Source organism: Pelecanus crispus, chromosome 14 (genome assembly GCF_030463565.1).
Source record: "Pelecanus crispus isolate bPelCri1 chromosome 14, bPelCri1.pri, whole genome shotgun sequence".
Lineage (NCBI taxonomy): Eukaryota > Metazoa > Chordata > Aves > Pelecaniformes > Pelecanidae > Pelecanus > Pelecanus crispus.
This window is the reverse complement of record NC_134656.1, coordinates 4,284,036-4,310,821: the sequence shown is the minus strand read 5'-3', so window position 1 is coordinate 4,310,821 and position 26,786 is coordinate 4,284,036. Positions and strand designations below refer to the sequence as shown.

Genomic DNA, 26,786 nt, shown 5'->3' with positions numbered 1-26,786 from the left:
GTGGCAGCAGCAGTCAGCGTGACGGGGCAGAGCAGCCTGTATTCTTCTACTGCTCGCGTTCTAGGACAGCGTGAATGTAGTTTACAGTTGCGTACAAAACTAGAAATAAAAACCTAGAAATCTTCATGTCCTTGTTCTAACGCTCTCTTTAGTGTACCATATGGCATATCTACCATATTAGGTAAACAACTTTACAAAATTACAAGAGCAACTGAGATTCATTACAACTCGTGCATTGTAAGTGTGTAGGATTCATTACTGAATAATTTATCTTTTCATACTCTCTGCCTCTTGTTTGACATTGGAAGTAACTTTCCAGACTGGATTCTTCAGGATTGGGATTCCAGCTCCTCTGTATGGCACTGCTCACCTTCTGTTTTAAATGGTACGAAAGAGCAACTTGCATAAGAATTCTAGTATCGGATTACTGGTAGTTATCGGTGGTGGTGTAGAAATAGTCAGACTCAATGTACAGCGAATGCTATGTATTTCACCCATCAGCAATTACATCAAAAGAGCTTGAACATGACAGGCATGTATGGATTCTCTCTAGTGTTAAAGAGAAGAAGCTAGCAGGAGCTATACAGGAAAAATGGAGGACTGTCAGTTCCTTTAACATGCTCCTTTTAGTATGTTATTTAAAGTACTTTTTTTTTTTTTCCTCCCCCTAGAACTAGCCTATGTAGATCACAGCACCGAGACTGTGTCTCAAGATACATGTGGTAATGCAATTCTCTTCCTGTTTGTTTTCTAAAAATGTAGTTAGCCTAGAATTCATTACAGGAACATTGGACAGAGGTGACAGCAGTATGGATTATGGTGATAAGGGACGTATCAGAGAAGCCTACAGATGGTCTGCGAGAAGGAGTTGCTTTTGGTTGTCTGTACACCGCTCCTATGAGTCTTAACTGACCAGTCGGAATACTGAGGTCCCATCAATAAATAGATGAAAAACTGACAGCGATAGTTTTGACTGGTGATTTTTTGCTCTCCCTTCCTGCCCCTTTCTCTGCTCCTTACCCAGCCACTGATCATTTAAAATGCTGAAAGTTGGGGGTTAGCCAGTAATACCTTGATTCCACAAGTTCAGTCAAACAAGATGACAGAATCCATGCAAATTTTGGTTTTATTCAGAAAGCTTCACTGTCCTTGTAGCCAGTATCCCACCCTACCTTTCTGCTTTGTACCCCATTTCTGATTTTTTTTTTGAGGAGTACAAGAGCTGAATGGACAATTTGGGAAGTACAGAGCATCAGGAGGAGACAAAGGAATGGCGCCCTGGTTGAAGATGATGCAGTCCTATGCAGAAACTCCCAGCTGGTAAACTTGAAAGTCTATGTGCTGATTCTTCTGCAGATGGGTGTCAGTCTGCACTAACAAGTGTTCAGCAAGACTTCATATGCATCTGGAATACAAATGTTTGACAGTCTGTAGGAAAAAGTATTCCTGTTTCAAGTATTTTACTTTGAATTTAGGGGCAAATGCAGTCTTACTACAGACATGCATGTGGAGATAAATAAAACAACTTTAGTGCCTCTTTGCAGTCTATGCACTTTACTGTCGTCTTCTTGGCATCTCAAAATACTGTTAAAAGTTTTGGTCTTAAAATCATCCCATGTACTGCAGCTGTCCTTAGGTGAATCCCCAAAGAAGTCTAATGCTCCTAATAATCAGGGATTAATATTCAAAATTAAGTATGGCATGCTCCAGGAAAATGTTGTAATCCTTGCATTGTAAAATAAAGAGATGAATAGTAGGTTTGGAAAGCAACTGTACAGTCCCTTTTTATTTTACAATAATCATACCTACCTACACTTCTGTTTCCACTTAAGGACAGCACCTATCCTGAGGCATACTAGACTGTTTCTGCTCGCTACAGAAGCATCAATCCTCTGACTGCAATTCAGTGTTCTGGACAGGACACCTAGCACAATGCTGCTATGGAAGAGGGACGGCAAAACTGCCCACTTAAATAAGTGTTTGTATCTGCATAACAGTTAATCGGAACTCCAGAAGTGGAGCAGAAAAACAAACCTTCTTTCATAAAATATATATAATTATAGTGACATATGATTGAATAAACATATGATTGAATAAACATATTATGTGACAGCTTAAGGGATATCCTTTTTTTAAAAAAAATGTATTTAACAATAGCTAGTTATTAATTGAGAAATACATAGAAAATATCTGTTAGAGAGAGACTACTTATGAGCTTGATTTTCAAAGAGAAAAGTTAGCTGAGCACACAACTGCCTTGGCAACCTTCTCTAGTTTTTATGAGACAGTTAGAAGGCTGTGTCACTAATTCGTGCTACGTGCGATTCACATGGGAATTAGTTAAGTATGGCTGTACTGAGGCATACCAAAGCCCATGCAACTCCACATCCTGTGCCCAAAAGAAGATGCCTGGAGACTATACTGGGGGATAAAGGATTATTGTTTGAAGGTCCTCAAGGCTTTACAGCATAAAAGAGCTGTGGAATACTGGTTTTCCTTCCCAACTGCTCTTAGTCTAACTCGTCATGCTTGTTACTGCCTGCCAAGGTAGAAAGTATCAATATCCAGACTCATCTGTAAGAGAAGAGCTAGGGAACTTTACTAAGAAAAAGGAGCACTTGTATAAGAAGCTTGAAGTTTTCAACTACACACCCCAGCAGCTAGCAGATTTTTTTAAAGCAAATCCTCTGAATGGAGATTACTAGCAAATGTCCAGAATTATGTCTGTGGAAGAGACAAGAAGCAGGCATGTCAACAAAGATTTGTGTTTTATCTGTTCTGAAAAATTTCTTGTGCAAGTCTACGTGATCCATGGGAAAAAAAGAATTATTAAAAGATTAGTGGTCCTTCTGGTCACTACAACTAGCCTCAATAATTTCACATATTTTGAATTTAGCAAATTATTAGAACTGACTGGGCAAAATGAAAATGCTTTCCTCTCTAAGCAAATTAAAGTAACTTTTGGAAAATTGAATCACTACTTCCAAGTGATATTCTGACAGAATATGTCAAGAAAATGTGTCTATGGATGGGTCTCATTACTGGAAATCCAATTTGCACATTTTACAGTCAGGATTTGTTAGAATATGTTTGAAATATTTCTTTTTAGTGAGAGGTGACTTTGGCGGTTTTGGTCCAATTGTTCTGAGATTCTTTCTGAGCAAAATACTACCCTGCCAGGGATGTTTTATCAACAATATACCCTCAGACAACCTAAACGGTACACTAATACAACGGATATTCCAGTTCTGGACTCTGTTGTGCCCTCTTGATTGAGAGCTGTTCTAGTTCTTCCCTGAGCTTTCCAGCATCATTCAGTATTTAACATCTCGCCACCAGTCCTCGCTGTTTACCTTTTGAGCAGTGCAGATCACCGGTCCTCTTCCTCCTTTACTCCTCTTCTAGATTCCAATTCTCCACCTCCCAGCAATTTAAAAAACAGCAGACAAATCGGTCCATTGCCTCCAGACACAAGCTTGGTAGCCTGCTACGGTCAGCAGGTAGCTTCTGTTCTGCTTACAGCTCTGTCCAGCTTCGTACGTGAGGTACAGTAATGGTCACTCGGGTCACTCTCTTAAGAGGTATAGTTAGGACGGCTTAACTTGGGATGTGAAGGCCACAGAGAATTTCCTCATCTACGTCAATATACTAATAGTTCTCTTGTCGCTGATGATGCCGTATGTGCTGCTGGGCGCTGCTTCCTCATCTCTCTAATAATCTTCCGTGTATCAGATGAAGCCAAGAGCCAGAGGAGATGGGAACCTCGGTGGTGTGATGCTAGTACACTCTCCATTCGGTGCGTCAAGAGCAGAGCAGCATGCGCTCTTAAAACTGGAACTCCTTAAAGAACTGAAGACTGCTTGATTTTTTCCAGTCAATACCATGCTACAGCATTCTGAGATCATTGCCTTTTCGCCCCATCAAAAACAGTTTTTACTGGACACTTGTTTAACAATTGAGCAGTTATGGCAATCAGTGTTACCCTCTTTCTTTATATGCTTCCCTCCACTCACCTTCAAAAATACATAAATAAAAATAAAGGACTGAAGATAAATCTTCATCTTGTTTGTTCCGGGTCAGTGCTAAGAACAGGTACAGCTAATGCCACAGTCAGTCGTGAAACAGCAGTTGCTGTAGATGAAAACATTTGTCCTATAGAATTTGATAGGCATTTGTATTATCACAATGCCTAGAGACCGTAAGTTACAGGAACAGAGCCAGACACGTTCTTTGTGCCTGTGTCCCTATCTAAATCATTCAGTAGCCCTATGGCACCCCTCTTTTAAAACAGAGGAGTTATTTAAAAAGAGGATTGTGTGTGTGCCTGCATATACACATTTTAGTTCAACAATAAGACATGTCAAATGAAACTAACAGGCTGAAAAGTTGGTAAAACTTTCAGCATATGTACAGTACGTAGGACAAAATCCAGATTGTTGTAGATTTGAACTAGAAGAATAATCGCATGTGCAAGCATTTCTGAAAGTCGTCTTCAGATGACAAAAATGGCTAAATCATTTTCCCTACTCCATCTCTAGTTCATAGGCTGCCAAATGCTCTTACCAAGCCTTATGGGACGATAAGATTCCTCAGGGCAACCTGACTAATCTTAGTGACATTATAAAGAAAACAGACACAAAAGACACTGAACTGGAAAGCCAGTGTAGACAGAAGAGGTATGGAAACATCATCGTTTAAAGAAAAAAAATGAAGGAAATCTAGTAAAGGAGGTTTGTTTTGGTTATAACGAAATGAGATTGTATCTAAACGTTTTGTGGATTTGGAATGCAAGAAGTATGTAAGCAAGATTTTGCCAAGTTTTTTCTTAATGACTTCTCTGTAATAACTGATTAAAATAAATCATGCTGTAGCTTCTTTATTGAGCTGCCTCAGACTTAATGAAAACACAGCACGAAAGGCTATTATACAAGGGGTTTTTTCTGAATTCTCCAGCAGCCTAAAATAGTTAGGGATCTCATTCTAGACTATAGGTTACTTTCTTATACTACCTAAAATATATTCTCACTATCAGAGACAGAGTTCAAGGACTTGCCCCTATTCCTTTAGTGAGCTTTTGCTCATTTTTGAAACTCCAAACAAATCCAATAACTCAATTAAATACGGGATATGTTCCCACAGTTGACAGAAGAAACTAGTACATGTTTTGAAGCAAGTCAGACAAATATTTTATCTCTCAAAATACAAGATAGGGAAAACTTCCAACCCAAAGGAAATGACACACCCAGATGGAGGGCCAAGTTTTTTATGTTAAGTTGTTCCTTATTGTCAATTTTGTCTGTATGGGGCTACTTGCAATACTCTTCCATTACCACAGAAGTATAACAGCCTTGCCATCGATATTACTTCATTTTCTAGCTAGGACAGTAAACCCATCCATCTGTGTAAAATAACCATTTATTAACGATCAGACAAAATGGCAGGCAACAAATATAACATCGTGTTTAGGAAAGATGATTAGTCAGGGAAGCAATAGACAATTTGTATCTTCTTGTGTAAGAAAGATTGTTTTTATGAAACTGTAAAACTTGTTTCTCTTAATTATTTTCAGCAGAGCAAAAGAGGGAGCTAGTTTTGCTGCTCTGTACAGTTTAGTGGGCCAGTAAGTTTACTCATTCATTACTGTTCCTTGACATGAAGCCATCTGAGTAGAATTGTACAACTTGGCAGCCTGAAGCCAGGCCTGCTACACCCTCATCCCCAGCAAGAACCCATCACATGTAACATCTTTGCGACTTTAAAAGCTATGTGAATTTGCATACCGGTACATATGTTGGTAAGATCATACAACATGCTAGCTCTTACCCCTGTACTACTACCAGTGTTTCCACTGACTTGAAAAGGAAAAAAAAAAGGCTGTGCAGGGCCAAATTGTCCCCTTCCTAAAGCCTTCCTGTCATTAACAGAGATTCGCAGAAAACAGAACCCTTAAACCTTCTCTTGCGGTTTGACTGCTTTTAGGTGTTCTAAATTCAAACTTTTTAATTCAGAAGGATCATCTCTCCTACAGGAGCCACACCATCCTCTTTTATATCTGGGTGGAGTAGTGAGCCAGCTGCATCACACAGAGACTGAATCACTAACTCTTGCCCTGTAAAGACCAGAGTGCATTATTATCCCATTACAGCTCAGATAGTTATTTCAAAAGTTATTCAGTACTATGTTACTTTGGGCTTCCAGTTCATTCTCTTGCAGATGGAAATATCAGATTTCTTTCAGTCTGGAATAAAAGAAGATACGTTTTTTTTCTAACTCACAACCTCACCCTCAACTCTACTTGGGGTTCTTTCTGCTTCATCAACAACAATTAAGATTCTTCGGAGCAGTTTATGCTCCAAGTTATACTTGCACAAACCTTTTGCCTTCCAAACATCTCACTAACAACTGGATGTCCCAGATAGCCTTTAGAAGTTTGTCACAGGTGATGTCATATGCAGAGTTAAATGCTGAGGATGAGGATGCTGCTGAGTAAAATGCAGAGTCCAGGATGAAGCTGCGAGGCTCTCTGGAAAAAATTAAGCACGTTAATATGAATTAAGTGAGAAAACTGAAATGCCAAATCTCAAATGTTATTATTAGGGTTACTTTACAGAACAAAAATGTGGTTTAAAAGTGCACTAATTAATAAAACCCTTATCATACATCAAGTAATAGAGAAATGAGGTACGAAGTACAAATAATGCAAAGGCTTTGGAACAGTAAATATCAAAATTTTCAGGTGTATGTGGAAAGTGTGTACACAAATACTACAACAGTAAGGAGAAGCACAAGTCAGAACTGACCAGCCAGAGAGACGCTGCTGTCTTATGTGAAGACTGATTTACAGTTTAGCTTCTAAAATGTGAAGGAGATTAAATGCCAGTTTATTGTCATACAAAAATAAATTACTTTCTGAAACTGCACTAAAATCCTATTGCTATGAATTACCTTACCATTCTTGGTATCTTTAACCTAAACCTGAATTAAAACCTATAAACTTTAAATGCCAAAGCCTGGTTAGTCTTATTTTAGAAAGTAAAATAACAAACATAGATGAAGAACAACACTGTAGCAGATAAAACAATGACTAATAATTCACATCCTCAAAGACATTTCTGAAACATGCCTTTTAAAACAAGTCCAAGAACAATTCAAGCTATGAAAACTGCAGCAGATGTTATGCAGGGAAAGAACAGCATACTGCCGAGTCTAGGTAAAATGATACGTTACCTAGCTGAACGGAAAGAAGCAGAATCTCCTAGTCGTTTGTAAAACAGCTAAGGAGATGGAGATTCATTTCTTTGGCTTAAGAACAGAGTCCACTATAGACAATTAATGCAAACGAGGTCTCTGAACTAAAACATCTAAGAAAGGAGCTCTTTCCCCTCTGTTCTCAGCCCAGGGATGTATGTTGTCCTATGATTTGATTTGCACTAGCAAGAACTGGGGAGCAGGGTCTTGGTTCAACCCCACTCAAGCCTCAGTGCCAATGAAATAGTGCTCAATCCTGATAGCCTCAATGTGTTCAATAATTTGTAGAGAGAGAAAGAAGTACAGAGAGAGAAGGAGGAGCTCTTAAAGAAACACTGCTGTCGAGCCTTCTGGAAATTCAGCCAAACCCAATTAGTAAAGACAGATTTCTGTACAGGGAATGGTGAAATTTGCTAGTCTGCAACATCCAGGGGTCTAAAGTACGCAGTGAATACAACTTGTACTCTCCCAAACATATGATTTTGTTCTGAAAAGGCTGTCCACAGAGAGATGTATCAGGCTGTACTCCCATCTGCTCCTTAGTCTCTCCACTGAGACTACTGTCAAGTGTACCAAGTAGGTCAGTTGTGATAGTCTAAGTTGTAACTTGGACTCTTTTCAGCCTAGAAGTGGATTTAGATCGTTGGTTATCACTGCAGCTCTTGAACCTCTTGGAAAGTTGGGCATGAAGCTAAATACACAGGTTCCTATTCTCCCAGTTGATGCATAAACCTGAAACCCTACAAAATCTTTATTTGCAGACTAATCCTCTGCAGCATTTCATCCCTCAAAGACAATTTTTTGCCCCCTTTCTCCATTTATTATCTCCTATTTGCCTTTCAGCATGCTCTTCACCTTTTGCTCACTTCATGCCTGAAAAAACTTCATGAAATCCCACTTTCATCCCATCCCCTCACATGAGTGCCCCTGTGAGAAGGATACACAGAGGCTTGCAGTTCACTTCAGCGCAACACTGCCCAAGAAAACGCAGCCCTGGCAGAAAAAAAAAAAAGTCAGAGAATTTTCCTAATGGAACTTTGTATTTTAGGCTATGTTCAGTGCTCCCCACTGTCCTAGATAGACAACTATCTCTCTTTATGCCCTAATTATTTCTAAACTTAGGTCTGAATCCTTTTACTCATTTGAATGGGAGATAGATGCCTAAACACCTTTTTTAGAATCTAGGTCTGGCTTGTAAGACTTCATCCTTCAATTTTTGTGACGAAACTGCAAACTTCAGCTTCGTCAACCTTTTTTGTATCACATACATTATCCATCTACCTGTCTTCATGAAAGCATCTCTTAAAATTATCTCCAGCTTCCACATCCATGAATAAATCACCACCTAGTTAGCCAGGATAACTTCATCTTGCCATTTGCGATTCAGAAAGCCTCAGTATAAAAGGTATTTGCACTTCTCTAACTGCTCCATCCCCCCATGCTTCAACGATGAAATGAATCACAACAGCAGACAGGATTTTGGGTTGTGTTCTTGGTCTCACGCCTAGTACCGAGTGTGGCTTTTTAGTCTCATTTTCACCGCTTGTGAAGTAGGCACTGTAGTGTAGTGATGCGAGTGTGAAAAAACTCTGGAATAGCAGTTTGTGTTCATTCTAGTAAAAGATGTTATGCATGTCCAAGATATTTCAGTTTTATAGAAATAAGTAAATGTATGTTCCCTCCTTAACTCTGTTACACCAGAAGTGTCCAAATGACTTCCAGCCCCTATAGGTTCAGGTAATCAAACACAACTTTTGTAAGCAGGCCCTGTAGATTCATGAGGTACAAACAGCAAAGACTGGGCAGGTCAGAACGGCACTATTGGCTTATCCCATAAATTTAAGTGGATATATTGAACCTATCTTAAAAAAAAATTTTTTTTAGAGAATTTTAGTTTTAGAGAACTCTTCCTTAGAGAGGAGTTTAGAAATCAGACTGGTAATTTGAATGCCCACATGATGATTTGGATTTTCCACATGGAAGTGCTACACAAACAGAAAAATTCTCCAGCATTTTTTTGTAATTTTACCAGTGGATTGTCACAAACACAAAAATTAATTATCATTTTGTGTTATAGCAAAGAACTGTCTTTCCCCATAGAAAATGATTGATTTAGCAGGGACAAGAGTAAACTGACTACAGTATGAAAAGTGGTATTGAATGCATACACGGAACAAGAAAATAAAGATACAGTATTTCAGTTTGAGTGTATTTATAATAAAGCTGGTTAAGAAGTATAGATTAAGAGCCCGTTAAATCTAGTAGGTAATTCAAAATGCTACTTTTTTAATCTCTATAGGTAAAGCTTAGTCTCAGATGCTGACACCATACTTTATAAAGACTGCGTATCTGTACAAAATAACAAGTTTGTTTTCAGCCAAATTCACGCGAACATTTCTTCCTCTTATATTTGTATTTCATACAGTGAGAGCATTGAAATAAAGAGTAATGCCCAAATCGTAGTTTTGCTTTGACACTCACAAACTTTGTGGGTCTGGATAAGAAGTTTAAGCTCTCTGCCATCGCATCCTTATTGGTAAAATATATTTTGTCTTGACTGTGCAACGCACTTGGACTGCTGAGAAATGCAATGGAATAATGCAGATTTATGCCAGTTCCACTCAGTACACAGTTGAGGTACTAATTAAGAGAGCCAATCCCACACAAGCCTAAAACTAAGACATTTTATAAAATATTTCATTTAAATCCAGGAGTTAAACTGACTTTAAATTTGATACATGGGGGTGGAATGAAAGATGTCAAAATTGAAATGTCTGAGGCAGAGACTCAAAACGGAGAAAAAGAGAGAAAGGGGAGAGAGGACAGAAGAGTATTACATGTATTACAATCTCTGTATTTATTTCTGGAATAAAAAAGAAAACAACACCTATTGTTTTGACGGATTTTTTTTTCAGAAGAGATACCCCTTTTCCTGAGATGCAAGACAAACTAATGTAAGGAAGCACTATTTCCTACATACATCCTTGCATCTCCTCTTCTTAGACTGTGGAAAATGGAGAAACTAATTGTGTGAAGCACACAAGTTTTCAATTTTTTTCTACTTATTCATGTTCTATTTTTTCTTTTCATTTCCTTATTCCATTCTCCTTTCCTCTGTCTTCCCTTTATTCTAGTTTCCTTCAGTTGACTTCACAGGTTTTTTTCTTTATTCTTTCTCTGCTTTTCTTTATTTAGAATAAAAAACACATAGATGGATCATTTTTTTTTCCTTCTCATCTTTCCTGCATCTTTTCAATTTCTCCCTCTTTTTCTAGTCCCTCCCTCATTCCTGGGCTCTTTTCTACTACCCGTTCCCTGCACCACTACAGAATCGTGTTCTGTACCTGGTGACCTTACCCTCCTTCCCTACAGCCACCACTTTTCTTTGAAACTACCGGTATGTTTCTAACTTTTCTTCCTCTAGGGCTCACATTTCTCCCTTCCTTTGTATCACTGTTTTGTTTGCCACACCCAAATTCAAATCCCTGTTCCACTTTCACCTCCTCCATTTTCCATGCTAGTCTCTCTTCTCTCCTCTTCTTTGCCACCAACTGCAACACATCCCGCTGTCCCCAGGTGCGAGAGGTGATGCTTCAGCAGCCACTGCCTGGCTCACTTCTTCCAGCAGTTGGAGCTTGTTCCAGATGTCTTTCCAACAGCTGCCCTCTGTCATTAACTCTGCCAGATGTCCGTTCAGCTCCCATTGCCACTGGCATGGCCATCAGCCACCACGTAAGTGCTCTCTCACCATCATACACCCCACAAATTTTCATCATTGCCCTAAGTCACAGGTTTCTCTTCTAACTGCTATGAAACGTCATTAGATATACCGGTGGTGACCATCCCGACCATCCCAAATACCACTAGTTGCATTTAACTGCCATGGGAGTGTCCTTAGTTCTGCCAACACAGGTTTTCCTGTAAATGAACTAGCTATGTAGCTACATACTCTGACTGTACCCTACCTCCAGTCTCCAAAGACCACAGTTACCGGTGGTCCAAAATGCTGTGTCTGGTGCTGTCATGAGGTGCAACTCTGCTAGGTTTCTTCCTAGTGCCACGATGAGCTGCAATCGGCTTCTTCATATGAAGCCAAATATTCCTTCTTCATATGAGGGATGCCCAGGATCGCATGCTTGTAATGAATTTAAACAGTCAAAGATGCTCTTTCATTCCCCCTTTCAACACTTAATGGATGAAGAACTCTATTTTTTAGCAGAATAAATAACGTTAACAGGGCATTTAAAATGTCAGGTGTCATATTTCTTCTGGCTGATCACTTGTTATCTCTGACCGTTGTCAAACGAAAGATACTGAGGAATTCATTACAATAAGAGTACCCTCCAGAGGCAGGTCAATTTAAGGCCATGACAATTGTAACTAAAATTCTATACGTTTGCGTATCTCTCTTTACCAGTGTAGAGTTTATGCCACTTTGGTGTATTCTTCCTTTTTGCACATTGCTTTAGCTAGTGTTCCTGCGGGATCCACATTGCTGTATGGGTACATGATCGTCCCTTTCTCCTTCCTGGTATGTAAAAAAAAGTAAAAGGATAAAACAATCATAATGCCTTTTGCTGAATGCAGAACAAAATACTGGAACTAGAGGTGCTTCTGAATCAGTGACATTTTGGTGTGCATAAAGAAACAGACAAGTTGAACTGAAAAACTCGGAGGCGCATTTACCTTTTCTAAAAAATACTTTAAGAGTGGAAATAAAGAATATCAAGTTAAATACATTGTGGAATTGGAGAATATAAACCGAAAGAGGGAGTACTACTTCTCTGCCTTTGGTTGCATTGCCTACACTGACATCCTTTTTCCCATTCAAAATAATTATTTGTGACTGCCCTGAACTGAGCATTTTTTTGTTATTATTTCTGGCCCTATTTTTTCTCCATTTGAACTCTTCCACATTCTTAAAATAGACACTTCTCATACAGGGGAGCTAGGTGAGTTTTTTCATTAGGGAAGTTTCTAACCAGTAATTTCCCCACTAAAGGGCACTGTTTACTGCAGTAAAAAAGGAATCTTTTCTTGCTCTGTGTAGGTTATACTTAAGGCTGAGCTAAAATCTGAAAAGATTGACTGTAAGGGCTGACTTTCTTATTCAAAAATACTACTTGCCCAATTAATATATATGAAATCGTTTACTTTCTTGTTTTTCAGCAACTCTCTCCATGCTAGAATGACGAAAATTGAACAAGAGAAAGACTGCACGTGTGTCTGTAAGATAGTGAGAAGGAAGGAAGGCGTCTTCCCTGTTCAGACAGGGAGATCTGCTCTCCAGGCTGTATAAACAGCACGAAGAGTGGCGCCATAAAATACAGGAGGTCACAGGGCGGACAGCTTGGGGCATTTAGAGAACAGCTCTCTGAGCCACGGTGCGCGAGGAAGGAGGTCGTCGTGACACGAGGCTGAACCTGCGGACTGCACACTGCTGCGTCGCCGTCGTATCGCGGATGGAAGGCACGTAACCAAGGCATGGGTGCCTGCAGCTCCAGCAAACCCCTTTGCACTTAGACAATGGCTCCCACTGTATTGTCTCCAGCTGCTGGGTTTGAATCCTACTCGTTTGCGTCACACAAATTAGCGAGATTTGCGCACTCTGACCTGCTGCCCCAAGTGGAACTGCCCTGCCTGATCCTCACGTTGGTTAGTGACTTCACCTCCTGCGACTGTGTCTGCCAGATGCTGCCGGTTGTCTCTCATTGACCCGCAGATGGCTGGGGAGCCGCAGGAATCCCGGGAGACGCTGCCCTGAAAGAGTCATTCTCCAGCTGCGGCCTAGCACTGGGGGCCCCCGCCACGGTGTGACCGCACCGGCTGCCTCCCGCCTCACAAAGGCCCAGCAGCGCCGCACCGGGCAGGGCCCCGGCACGCACCGAGGCCTCTTCCAGCACGCAGCCGGGCTCCGCAGCCGCCGTGGCACCCGAGGGAGGAAGGGGCTCGGGCAGGAGGCAGCCATCGCCGAGCTCGTCAGAGCGCTGCCGCGGCTGGAGGCAGCCGGCGGCCGCGGGAGGCCTCACAGCAGCCTCAACGCTGCAGAACGCCCGGGGGGAGCGGGGTGAGGAGAGGCGGCCGGCGGCTCTCGGGGCGGGAAAAGCTCCCCTCAGCCACCGGCTCGGCGAGGCGATACCCCCCCCCCCCCCCCGCGTTATGTGACAGAATCTCTGCGACACGGGTGGCGGTGAGCAGCGACACGCGGCTCGTCTGTCAGGAACGCAACGCGGCCCGGCCCGGCCCCGCCGCCCCCCTCCCTCAGCGGCAGCTGCGGCGGAGCGCGGGAAGGGCGCGAGCTCTCGCCCCGCCCCACCTCGCTCCGCCCCGCCCGCAGCGCACGTGGCAGCCTCGCCTGGACCGGTCACGTGACGCGGGCTCCGGGCTTCCCCCCCCCGCCCGCCCCCCCGCGGCTGACCCCGTCCCCCGGCTGGTCAAGAGCAGGCGGCGGCGGCGCATGCGCGGCGGGGCCGCAGCACGCCCCCGCCCTGCCTCCCCCCCCGCCCGTCTCCCTCCGCCCTACATAAGGCGGGCGCGGCGGGGCTCCCGGCTCCGCAGTGTGCGTGGGCGGGCGCGGCGGCTCCGCGCGGCGGTGCGGCGACCCGCGCGGCCTCCTCCCTCCCTTCCCCCCCGGCTCAGCGCCGCCGCCGCCATGAGTTCGGGGACCCCCTACATCGGCAGCAAGATCAGCCTGATCTCCAAGGCGCAGATCCGCTATGAGGGCATCCTCTACACCATCGACACCGAGAACTCAACCGTGGCGCTGGCCAAGGGTGAGGCGGCGCGGCGGGGCCCGGCGGGGCGGGGGGTCGGGCCTAGGCTGGCTCCGGCGCCCGTCGCCGCGGCCCGGCGCTGGCTTGAGGGGACGCGGGGGGCGCGCCCGCCGCGCCCGCCGCCTCCGTCCCCTGAACAATGAGCCCGGCCTGGGCGCGCAGCGGCCGGAGCCCGCCCGCCCTGAGGGGCCGCGGCGGGGCCCGCGGCTCGGCCGCGCTTGCGGCCGGGGCGGGTGCGGGGAGCCGGGGCGGGCGGAGGGGGGGGCCGGCGGGGTGGGAGCCCCGTGCCTCCGGCGCTGCCGCCTTTCCGTGAGTCAGCATTCGGGAGGCCGCTCCGCGACGCGGGGCCGTGGCCGTGGCGGGGGCTCCCCGGGGGGGCGGCCTGGGGCGGGCGGGGCACGGGATGCTGCGGAGCCCTTGGTTTTCACGGGAAGTTACCGGTCTCCTGAGGAGGAAGAAGAGCTGCCAGCAGTGCTGGCTCCTCTTACTGTTGTCAGAGCCAGAAAGGTGATGGTCTGCATCACGGTTCGTGGTCTGGTTCCCCTCTCCTGTCTGTCCGTAGATGCCCGGCAGCATCTCGGTGCTTGGCTGGAGCAGGGCCCCCGGCCGGTGCTGGGGAGAGCAGAGTTGCTGTTGATGTGTCTTTGTTCCTTTCATGATCAATAACTGGACTCTGCTGAGGTGGCGGGGCTGCGAGCTGGCGTACCTAGCGCTGTGGGGTCTCTGCACGGGGGTCTGGCTCTTCCTACCTCGCAGGCTGCTCATCCAGGCTGTGCATCTTGTTTCCCTGTAGAAATAGCCATCTTTGTTTTCTGCTTAAATGGTGTCATTCAGATTCAGTTGTCACCTTTGCTGGGAACTCCCATATTTATTCTCAGAAAAACCTGTCCTGTCTTGTTTAGTCTCTCAAACAAGATCTTATTTCTGTACCACTTTTAATGTCAAGCTTGGCTACTCCAGCTAATGTGCATCAGCTTTTTCTTTCCCCGAGTTTTGTCCTTCCCTGTTCTGGGAAGTTCACACCTTCTTCATTGCCTTCAGCAACCCATCAGGACTGTCCACAAACCAAACATCTTTTGTTTTGAAAGACTATCTGCTGGTATGAGACACTGACTTGCCTGATTCTCAACTACCCCCACGCCAGCCTGTGCCACAGTCTTTACTCAGTATAATGATGTTTGTGATGCTGGACGTGAGTATTGGACACCTGTTACTGTATATTCTGAAATTAAAAATGGGAGTTTTCACAAATTAACTTTTTTTCTAAGGGTGTAGCTGTTTGTACAAATGTAGCTATTTATGTTAGTGTTTCACTCAAAGTAATTGAGGCGTTGCAGGAAGGATGCAATTCCTTTGCAGGATGTGCTGGAAGGTCTTCACCTCTACCCAGCAGCAAGTAGAAATGGTTTCTCACACAGTTCTGGCTTCCACGTAGCGCTTGCTGCTTCAGAGCTTAAGTGGTGTGTTTCAAAGGCATATGTGATTAAAGTGCTTTATGGTGTGAGAAAGTACATGCTCTGTATAAGATTTCTGGCAGTTCTTGTATTTATTGGTCTCTTAGTGTTCAGTTTTGATGAACTGGAATGCCTAAGAAGTAGTTGTTACAATAGACGGAGAATACATTTTTCCCCAATTAAAGTGCTGCTCTATAAACTTTACAGTACAAACCCTGCTTTTCATTTTAGCTCAGAGGGCTTTTTAAATTGAGAGACTTTATATCAAAATTAGTGTCAGAATTATGAACACAGCAGCAATGTTGAAGTTGGTGACAGCAATAGCAACCCTGTGCTTAGGAGGGGCAGCAGTTTAAAACACTTGATCTCTGAAGGGTTAGGAGAGCCGTGAATTACTGACATGCAGTTGAAGTTGTCCAGATAGCTAGTAAATTATTATTAAGCCCTAGATGCCACTGTTTAAGGCTCAGACAAGTTCAATATGTAATTTAAGTGCTATTCTTCTTAATTTTTATCCTTCAAGTGATATAAGGAAAAATTTAGATTGAAAGAGACCTCAGGAAGGAATCTGGTTCAGCCTCTTACTCAAAGCAGGGCTAACTTCAATTGATTTGTATTTGGTTCCTGTTAAATCTCAGTGCACGCACAATGTCTTAAACACTGGATAAGGAGATTCCATGTGCTTAATTAAGGACTGCAAGAAAGTTGTCTGGCTTGTTAGATGCTAAACTTAAATTGCAAACAAAGGAAGCTTAAGCCCGTTACTGCCCTGTCGTCAGTGAACACCAGAAACTTACTCCCCCTTCTGTAGAAGTTTGAAGAAACTAGAGGTTCTGAGCAAGAAATATCCACGTGAGCTCTGCTTTCCAGATGTCCAGTCACTCTTGTTGTGCTTCCTGACCCTTCAGAGGTCTTGCTCAACAAAGCCCTACACATGAATACAAACTGTATTGTAAAACACTAGCTGCAGCATGGTGTGGGATTGATTTCCTGTTCATCTGTAAACAATAGTCACTGTAACTCTTCATGGGATACAGCCCTTCAGACTGCTCCAGCAACTTAAAGCTGTACTTTGTGATGTGCCAGAAACCGTTGAACACTTCAAATGTAGGGGCAGGCATGCTCAACTCCTAGAGCCTTTTCAAATGCCCTCACTGCTGTTTTGTCTACAACAAGCGCATACTTTTCCACCTTTTTAGTTAGAAACATTGGGACCAGCCAACTGAGAGGTTGCCTGGACAGCTTTGGGTTTTGCAAGTCATGTGTTTCTCCATGTGGAAGCTGATGGGCTGATCCCGGCACTCGGAGAGGTTGTGGTGCTTTCCGAGCTAGCAGTGGGATTCTGCAGTAGTCCCTGGATAGCAGTAGTATGTCTTGCCATGAGCTGTGTGCTGTAATAATCTAATCTTGAGCAGGGATATCAGTGGTACAGTTCATGTCTAAAAGGCCACAAGCATTGCTTTCAGTTTATAAGCTGCTTCTAGTTGACTAGGTTACAGCTGTAATATGATCAAACAGCAGCTGGAGATCTAAAATAACTTGGAGAGGTTATACACCCTAGGAACTAATGGAAGACGGTCATTCAAGGGAAGTGGCTGACAGCTTGTCCTTGCATCAGTTAAGATTCCCTTCCAGTTAGGTGTAAGCTGAGGTGCTAAACAGCATCAGTGCGATAGGGACAAAGTTTGGCGTTGACCTGCTGTACCTTGTGAGCTGACCCCGATGTTGAACAGAGGTGAAGACCGCTTGCAATAGTAACTGCTGCTTGGTAGGGTAGGGGGAACCACCTGGGTACAGCTTTTCACCTCTGAGAACAGGACTCTGGCTGAGTAGCCCTGTCTACAGCTGTCAACACTCCTAGTAAGTTAGTACAGTATACTGGGGATGCTCAACACTGGGATTGGGTGGATCCACTTTTTTGCTGCCCTTTTTCTGGGGAAGCTGTGGTGCCCCCTGTCCCCTGTCATCCATGTGACAGGGCTGTCCGTGCTTGTGTCTGTCCAGCTGTGCAGTGGGAATGGCAGCTGGCTGGCACATGACCACAGACTGTGACACAGCAGGTGCTTGTGAAAGGTCTGTTAAGGATGTAGTTTGTAAAGGTACTGCAGGTATTGTGGTGTGTCCTGGCAGAGAGGTTGAGTACTTCTGTGGTAACTGTTAGAAGCAATTGATGCAACTCCAGTACAGGATTCTCCTGTTGGCAGGAAGCATACATCAAACCAGTATGTGCCGGTGCTTATCTGAACTGGCAAAGCCTCGCAAAGACAGAAAACAACTAGACTAGTAAACTTGCTGAGCTTCTGTAACTTGTGGCTGAAATTTCAAGCTTTTGTATGTCAGTGTCTGATATAGTATGCTGTTTTCCTGCACTAGCAATCCAGTAAGTCTGAGTCTGACCTCTTCTTCTTTAATGGCTCAAATTCATTTATGCTTCTACCTGATGGCTGCCATACAGTCCATTGCAGCTTTTTTTCCCCACTCCAATGTGTAACACCACTGGTTAGTACCTGCTCAAGTGTTCCGATAGCCGGGACTTGGTAAAGCCTCAGCAGGCACTGACATTTTGGATTGATCATTAAAAGCTTGCTTTGGAGTCAGTGGATATTAATCATAAAACCAGTAACATGGAGCAGAGAGAATTTTAGTAGGAAGCTCTTGTCGTTGATAAAACTTTACCTCTATCTGTCTAATAAATATATGAAACCAAAGGTGCAACTTTGAGCTCTAAAGCCTTCTAAGGCTTTTCCCCTGCTGCTTCAGGGGCCTCCCCTGTGGTCTGCTGCAGTGGCAGTTGTCTGGCTTACACAGGACAGGGGCTGGGGAGGGAAGGGGAATATGGCAGTATAGCACTGTGGGGAAGTCCTTGGTTTTGGAGGAGGATTCTTCACTCCAGCTGGTCTATGGTCTTTACCTTCACAGCTTGATGTAAACAAAACTGTTTATACAGGCTGCTGAAAGAGTTGGCATTTGAGGGAACAGATGTGTGCGATAAGGAGATTCAGGGTTCTGGAGGTAATCTTTTTGTTGTTTATTACTTTTGGCAATTATTACAAGAGTACTTGTTAATTGCATAAATCTGAACTTACACAATGCTGCAATGGTAATACTGGACTAATAGTAATCTTTCTAATGCTAAAGTGCGATCCTTTGGTACTGAAGACCGGCCCACAGACAGACCTGCTCCTCCGAGAGAAGAAATCTATGAATACATTATTTTTCGAGGAAGTGACATCAAAGACATCACTGTCTGTGAACCTCCAAAAGCTCAACATACCCTGCCCCAAGATCCTGCCATTGTTCAAGTAAGTTAGCCTGAAGTGTTGATAGAAAGCTATGATAAAACACTGGTGATTAAAGACTTGATTTTGGTGTAGACTTATAAAAATGAAGGCCAATAAGTGTCTCCAGGAATCTTCAGATTGAAGCATCCTGAATTTGGTTGTAATGTTTAAAATAGCAGCAGCATTAAAGACTTCAGTCAACAAAAGCCAGAGCTAGTTTACCTAGCTGAGAATGCAGGAAAATCATAAAGAGGTAAACTAACCCTTCTCGGTGTTTACTTAAGCTTTAGTAATGCTGTATGTGAAGTAGAGAATCACTGCCAAAATGAGTTGACTTCTGGACACTGTAAATGGAAATGTACTTTATCTTGTTACAGTCTTCACTGGGCTCTGCCTCTACATCATCCTTTCAGCCACATGTGCCTTACAGCCCGTTTAGAGGTATGCCACCTTACAGCCAGCTTGCTGCCAGCTCTTTACTTAGCCAGCAGTATGCAGCTTCGTTAGGTTTAGGTAAGTAAAAACTTTACTTGCTAGAATAAAAGTACAGTCCTTGTATGCAGCTACTGTGAAACCAAATAACAGTAACTAATAACGAATTCCTTGCCGAGTGTCAGGCTGCAACAAGCAGTGAATAAGTAGTTAACAACTTTGTGCAATGATCTTATCGCAAGGAGGCCTGTGTTGCACTTACACACACACACGCACACAAAAGAAAGAGACTAAATAGCTAACACTTCTTTTGGAAAGTAATGTGAATACCTAACAGTTGAGGCCAGTTCATTCCTAACCTAACAGACCTTACATATACATCACATGTACAAAGAACTTGTATTCCCGGAGAGGACTGTAAATAAGCTGCTCTAATGCTGTTCTAGAGATTCTTGTGCCTCTTTCCAAGTCCTTCAGATGTTTCACTACCTTGTATCTTATCCATATATCTTTGCTTTCTCTTCTTCCCTCTATCTCTTTAGAGAAATTGGTAAGCCCTCCAGCATCAGCAGCTGCTTCCAGCCCTAGTTCTTCTCCGTCTCCACAACCTGTTTCAGAGCCTGACATGTCTTCAGAGCCCCATCAGCTTTCTTCCAAGGGTAACAGCAGTTTGAGGACTCCAAATATTTGGAAGAACTGCATGGCACTTGCAAACACTCTGTTCTTGTTAACCCCTCCTAGAATGATAGTACTTATATTGGTAATGCTAGTAGAACTAGTTTGTTCTCAGCTATTTTTGCTTTTCATTACATGAAGTATTCCTCCTGTCCTAGAAGTATCAATTAGAGAGACAGGAGAAAGGAAAAGTACAGAACAGCAGATCCTCTTGTATAAGTATCAGGAGAGGGCTCAGGTTTAGGGATGTTGATGTGCTGCATCCTATCCAGGAACATGTGTCACCTTAGAGACTGGGCAAGCAATTAAATTAGTCTTTCCTGGAAAGATAAGCACACTGCTTAAATTGTGGGTGGCCTTGCTGTTAGAGACACAGGTTAATAGAAAATTTAGGAGTACTGCTGTAATTGAGGAGATATCAGGATAGATTTCATGCATGATGGAGCATAGTACCTTGTCAAGACTCCCAATTAGTAAAGCATGACTAACAGTAAGCAATTTGAGGTGTGGTAAGCTGAGATAACATAGTTCTGGGTGCTTGCTTCTATGTGTAAAAACTTTTAAAGGAGATTGAGTAGAGATACTAGACTGACCATCCTCAGAGCAGAGAGACCAGGTGCAGCCTGCATTTAAACATGGTAATTAGTTTCATCTGTTTTTTAACTTAAGCATGTATGCTTGTGTTGGCATGAAACTGTTTTTACTTACTCTCTGGTTTTGGCCATCTATCTGTACGTACTTTCTCAATATTCTGGCTAAGCTTTGAAACTTTCTCATGTTAAACTTGCACAGCAGCTTTGTCCTACTGAATAATCCTTAGGATATGTCTGTCTTCCTTGCAAGTTTTCCAGGTGTACATTAACTGGGAACCTGCATGATGTTACCTACTGGGTATATCTCATGTGGACTTGGGTGACCCAGAAGTGTCAGTGGCTTCGTTTGTGTGTACTCTTCAGCTTTTCACTTTTCTTGCTCTTAAAGTATATTCAGTTAAAGTTTGCTTCCGAGCAGTTCTTGTGCATAACTACATAAACCTGTAGTACTCCAAAACTTCTAATTAAATCTAGAATGTGGTGTTTCTTCTGAGTACTGAAGACTGTCACTTTTTAATATAATTGGTGTAAGGTATACCAAACCATGAAAAGTATTTACATGTTTTGTAGTGTGAATAAATAAGCCTGGATGGAAGAGCAACAGAAGTCTTGGTAACACTTTGGCCTTGACCAAGAAGGAATTTAAAAGGGTAACTTTGAGATCCTGGTCTGGTTTCAGGTTTTCTTTGTCTGAAAGCTAGCAATAAGCAATGAAGTTGAAGGACTTCTAAAAGCGGCTTACGAAATGGGATATAGTTGAGGTGGTTAAGCATTTGCTGCAAAACTTTTTTGACAAAGTGGGGGAGCTTTCTTGAGCAGTTTCAAAATGGTGGATTTTTGCTTCAGATTTAAAGTAGCATGTAAAGTAAAATCCTGCATAACCAAGGATACACCTAGAAATTAGATCTTCGTATGAACTGTCTGAGAGACTGACCTGGCTAGCTTATCCAATGTGTGTCTAACTTGGTTTAAGAAATAAATGGGTAGATTTCCTGATCTTAAGGCTCTGGACTTGAGAGCCAAGACTTGTATGGCAGTAGTGCCTTACCTAGTGTATATGCCACTTAAACATAGCGTGTAATGATAAACACTGAAGGGTTTGAGTAATTTGTGACAAAATGGTTTCTCCATAGAAGCGGGTAGGGTTTGACTAGCGTTAGCGCATTTTCTGAGAGGCACTTAGTCATTGGGATTTTTTCCAGGTGCTGGCTTTCCTTCTGTTCACCCAGTCCGCAAAAGCCCCATGGTAGAGCAGGCTGTTCAGACTGGCCCAGTTGACAACATGAATTCACAAAAGCCACCCCCAGTGAAAGTAACTCCAGGGGTTCAGCGCAATGGACGGCAGGTTCCGCAGGGCAACAGCAAGACAAATGGTATGTATGCACCACTTCATCTTTAAAGTGCTGGTTTGAAGCATCCTTCAAAGGTGCACAGCAAAGCTAAACTGTTTCAGTTCTGTTCTCGTGCTCCTTTATTGAGTTTATCCTTCTTGTTCAGTAGATACAGTCCAGGCAGCACCTGTGCAAACCCAAGGACAGGTGAATGATGAAAACAGAAGACCTCAAAGGAGAAGATCAGGTAGGTTAACCTGACACTAAACAGTCACGTTAGCCTATAAAGGCAAATATTGTTCATTTCAGTGAAGGATTATTGGACAGAAGATTGAGAGTAAAATAAAGCTTGATAATGCTTTGGGCATCTGGAGATGCTTCCCTAATAAAATAGGTTCTGGAATCACAGAAGTTCAGAACATTCCAGGGACAGAATTCTAGTGCCTTTTCTGGAACCTTGAAGGTATGCTACACAAATTGATGCTATGAGTTGGTGGCAGCAACTAGATTTCTCTGAAACCTGAAGAATTTTTAGTGGGAAGGGCAGCCTGTTTAAGAATTTCCAGAGCTCTTGTAACTGAGAGAAACTATGGAGCCCTCACTTCCATAGAGTAGAGGTCTTGTCTCAAGACTGCAGTTTAAGCACAGGTCAACAAAAAGTGAAATTAAATTCAAACAGATATTCCTGCCCAAGCAAAATGAAAAAAGGCAGGAACCAAAACTTCAGACTCTTGGGTTTTCAAATTAATTTGCCTGAGGGCAGCACTGCAGAAGGGGTTATAGGTTTTCCAAAAAGGAGTTGATAGCTTCTCAGTTGGAAACCAGAAGCTATACAAAGTCCAAGCTCCTTCTGTGGGTAGATGAGTGTCTTGGGTGGATTTTCTGAAACCAGTGACCTGTTCCTGTTTGCCATCATGACAGGTTTGTAGACTGTTTGTATGATGCTTGCAGATGAACAGCAGCCAGAAAAGGTAGTTTTCCCTGCTTCCCTGAGCTTTTCTTGGTATAGTGTTTTGATTTCTTCTCCTCACACTGTAAGGGAAGTTGGGTGTACTCTGTCTTAACAGTAAGACTGACATCCAGGAGTGCTTTTCATTCAGAAATTCAAAGTATTGCTGTAGCACGTCTTCCACAGCCGAGTCAGAAGTTACTTTCAAAGAGGTGTGGCCTAACCACAGGACTGGAAGCCAGAAACTCCTGAGTTGTAACCCTGGTTTCCTCTGCTCTTGAGCAAGTCATTTAACCTCCCTGTGCATTACCAAGTGTTTAAACTCTCCTGCTTTCAGGAAACAGGAGAACCAGAAACCGTTCTAGAGGACAAAACAGACCAACTACTGTGAAGGAAAATACAATAAAGTTTGAAGGTGACTTTGACTTTGAAAGTGCAAATGCACAATTCAACAGAGAGGAACTTGATAAAGAATTCAAGAAGAAACTAAACTTTAAAGGTTTGTGACTTCATTAAATATGAATTGCTGAGCTAGTAGTAAAGACTGCATAGACAAACTCATTCTGAGAAACTGCATGATTACATGTGGCTGCAACTCAAATCTTGTTTGAGGGAGCAAGAGAACAGATGGCTCTTCAGTATGCATCATGGAAGTGTAATACGTTTTATTATCTTCAGATGACAAAGCAGAGACGGGGGAAGAAAAAGGGGACCCTGGAGTGGCAACTCAAAACAATGACGGCAGCGCAGAGGAGGACCTTCTGGGACCCAACTGCTATTATGATAAATCCAAGTCTTTCTTTGACAACATTTCTTCAGAACTGAAATCTAGGTGAGTATTTTTCCAAAAGCTTGCTTTTTTTAATGCCATTTTAGGCATAGAATTCTAGATGTAATCTATGTCACATGGTTAATTCTTTAAAAATTCTAGAATGTGAGAAAGTCAGCAAAACAGTCTTTAGAAGGGAGTATTGCCATACGTTTGATGGCTCACGAGTGATGTTAACCAAGCTTCCTGCAGTGGGATCAAACAAAAAGCAAGGATTTCAGCTGATACCGATACACTTGCCTAAACTATGATACAGGAATTTCCAGTTCTGTTTCCCAGTATTGACTTTGAACCATTGATTTTTAAACAAATTTCTTATCTCACTTGTGGGAGGAGGCATCAGGGTCATGCTGTGCTGAAGATGGTGCAACTTGCAGACAGGAGCAAGCTAAGCCTGGAGTTTGGGCAGAGAGGAGGTCAGGTCTGTCTGTGGAAAGGCATTAAATTAAATGTTGGGAATGGTAAAAGACAGCTTCGTCCTTTGCTGCTGACACTGTTTTCAACTGCCCAGTGAAGTCAGACATCCCTTTAGTTCTCAGTATGTGAAATTCCCTTGGTAGGGTTTCCGCCTCGCTTTAGCCAAGCTTTCTTCCAAGCGCTTGCAGTGTGGTGGTCAGGGCGAGGCAGGCTCTGCGAAGGAAGGAACGTGCTGGAGCCATCAGTAGCAGTCTGCTGAACCTCGGCTGTGACAGGGCTTCCCAGGTTTCTGGAGAGGCTTCAATGGAGTCAAGAGTTTGTATTTTTCAAGAAAACAAGACAGTGTTTGAAGTGCTAGTGAGACCATGTTCAACCCTTTTCTAGGCCCATCTTTAGTTTTCCAGTGTGAAAGTAGCTTACAAAAGCCAACAGCTGTTGCTTTCAAATCTGTGCTTAGCAGAGGAATTGAGTTAGTGAGCATGTGTACGCCGCAGCTTGTTCTTGCTGCGGTTTAGTTCGACAAAACAGGGTGCTTGAAGCTTCCTAGCTAAATGAGTTGGTGATTACTTAACGTTAAATCTGAATGCAGTCTTGTTCAGTTCTAGGCGTACCACGTGGGCTGAAGAAAGGAAGCTCAATACAGAGACGTTTGGAGTGTCTGGACGGTTCCTTCGTGGCCGCAGCTTTCGTGGTGGATTTCGAGGTGGAAGGGGTAGTGGAGCAGCAAGGCGAAACCAAACCACTCACAGAGCTGGTACTGGCAGAGTGTAACTGCAGAGGCAAGTTTTTTAGCAAGAATAAGTACTGTCTCTGGGCCAGGTTTGTCTCTTGCTCCTTGTCTGAACTGTCTGTGCAACCTCTTTTGCTCTCCAGTCTCATGATAGATCCAGAATTGTTCCTTGTTGTATCTGATCTGCCCTTTGAAGTGGTAGAAGGAAATACAAGTGTTTTTAACACATTGATTGTTCTGTTGATTTCTTGGGCTAGCCTTCTGTCTGAGAAAGCAAGAGCTGCTTGTTTGAGCTGAGGCTCTAGCGAAGCATTTCAGTTGATACTTTGCTGCTTTTCTTTTTCTTGGGAGAAGATCCCCACGCTATCAAACCTAATTCTACCTGTTTTTTCTGAATAGGTTCTAACATATCTCCTGAGAGGATGAAACTGTATATAGAAAGAAAACAACCAACTGCTGCACTAATGTGGGAAAATGGTTCATATTGTTTACTGTCTCAGCTCAAGCGACAGAACTTCATGTACTACTGCTTATATTCTGGACTTATTTTGGACCAGCAACTGTCAGCTGGAATATTCTTTGGAAGAGGGAATGTGTTCAGGGGTACCTTCTTCAGGGTGTCTTTTTTGTTTGTGTGTTTTTGTTTTTGTTTTTTTAAGTGCAGACTAACTTACATGGTTCTTCTTTCTGGGTCTCTCAAAGGCTGCTATAGTCTAAGCTTAAAGTCAGACTCCTTTTCTGAACCCTGAAGAAGATACGTCATGCTATTTTAACATGGAACCAAAGCTCACTTGAAATCAACCAGCTATAATTTGTTTGTTCCGAGTAACCAAATGGATTCTTTGGTGCTGCTGGTCTCACTGTTCTCGGCAGCAGGTGTGAAGTGGCACTTGGTATCTGGAAGAATGGATTCCTGGTGCTGAGGAGTTATGTATATTGTCACTTGGGAATACTGGATTGTTGATCATGTAGTAGTGTAAATGACCGTACAACTGTTTGTTGGCTGGTACTAACGCGGAGGTGCTGCGGGCTTTCGCAGAGCCGTGACTCCCTTGAGCTGAAGGGTGCTGGGCGCTCCTCAGAGGCTCGGAGCTCCTCACTGGGTGGGGGCAGCAGGGGGGACAGCGTGCTGTGCCCTCGGGGGGGACAGGAGTGGCCGGCGCCTCTGCTCGCGCGCTCGGAGTGAAGAGGTTTTGGCAGTAGCTGACTGTCTGGGAAGGAGATCTGAAGCTCCGGCTCCTTTCCTCAGTTCGTACCTCGCTCGCAGGTAGTACCGAACGCAAACAGTTCTCTGTACACTAGTAGACTGTGGTGGAACACTATGGAATGTTTTCATTAAACTAGGGATGGGAGTCCATATAATGAAGCTTAACAGATGGGCATGTTTAATTTTGTTTCCTCTGTACCCCCCATACTGTAAATAGTTTAGTTTTCTTTTGTTTTTAAAAATCTGTATGTGGGGAGAGGGGCTGGGGAGGGGGTTACATTTGTTTGCATGAATAAGTGGGTTAAATTGCTATAGGCATGTGTCCCTTCTTTGGTTGGTAGGGAATTTTGTTGAAAAAGCACCTTGATGACTGAACCCCTTATATAGCTAGAATTTTTTAGTTACGCATTGACCTAGGTTACTGTAAAAGCTTGGATTTATTTTTGTAGGACTTTATTGCTAAGAATTAGAAGATAGCAGTGGGGCTGCTCTTTGGAGTAATGTAAATTGTAATTATAATAAACATGTAAATGTTTAATGTTTCCCTCCTTTGTTCTGTATGTAGCTCAGTAACATCGCTCCCTACAACTTGTCAGGTGCCTGTCCTGCCGGGGCTCAAATCTGAGTTGGAGAAAACTGTGCTGCAGAGTTCTGGCAGGCCTGCGACGCATTGCGTGGTATCAGAAATGGGCTTAAAAACCCTAATCCAGGCACTGGGACCCCCTGTTGCTGTTACCCCATGTTCCGGTGCTCTTGTTGAGGAATCGGCCTTGCGAGCGTCACCTGGTGTGTGCCACCATGCCACTGCCTGGCCCAGCCCGGGTCCCGGCACTGGTGCAGCTTAACCAGAGCCTGGTCTGGGTGGCA

At 43.5% G+C, this 26,786-nt stretch overlaps 1 protein-coding gene across 1 annotated transcript; it reads left to right on the top strand.

Moving 5' to 3' along the window:
- The first annotated feature begins 13,900 nt into the window (after positions 1-13,900).
- On the top strand, positions 13,901-25,790 carry LSM14B (LSM family member 14B). The gene is made up of 8 exons (XM_075720948.1): positions 13,901-14,021; positions 18,614-18,777; positions 19,134-19,269; positions 21,659-21,829; positions 21,954-22,034; positions 23,074-23,235; positions 23,415-23,568; positions 24,582-25,790. The coding sequence occupies exons 1-8, from the start codon at positions 13,901-13,903 to the stop codon at positions 24,751-24,753; spliced, it is 1,161 nt and encodes a 386-aa protein (XP_075577063.1). The 3' UTR covers positions 24,754-25,790.
- The last annotated feature ends 996 nt before the right edge of the window (positions 25,791-26,786 follow it).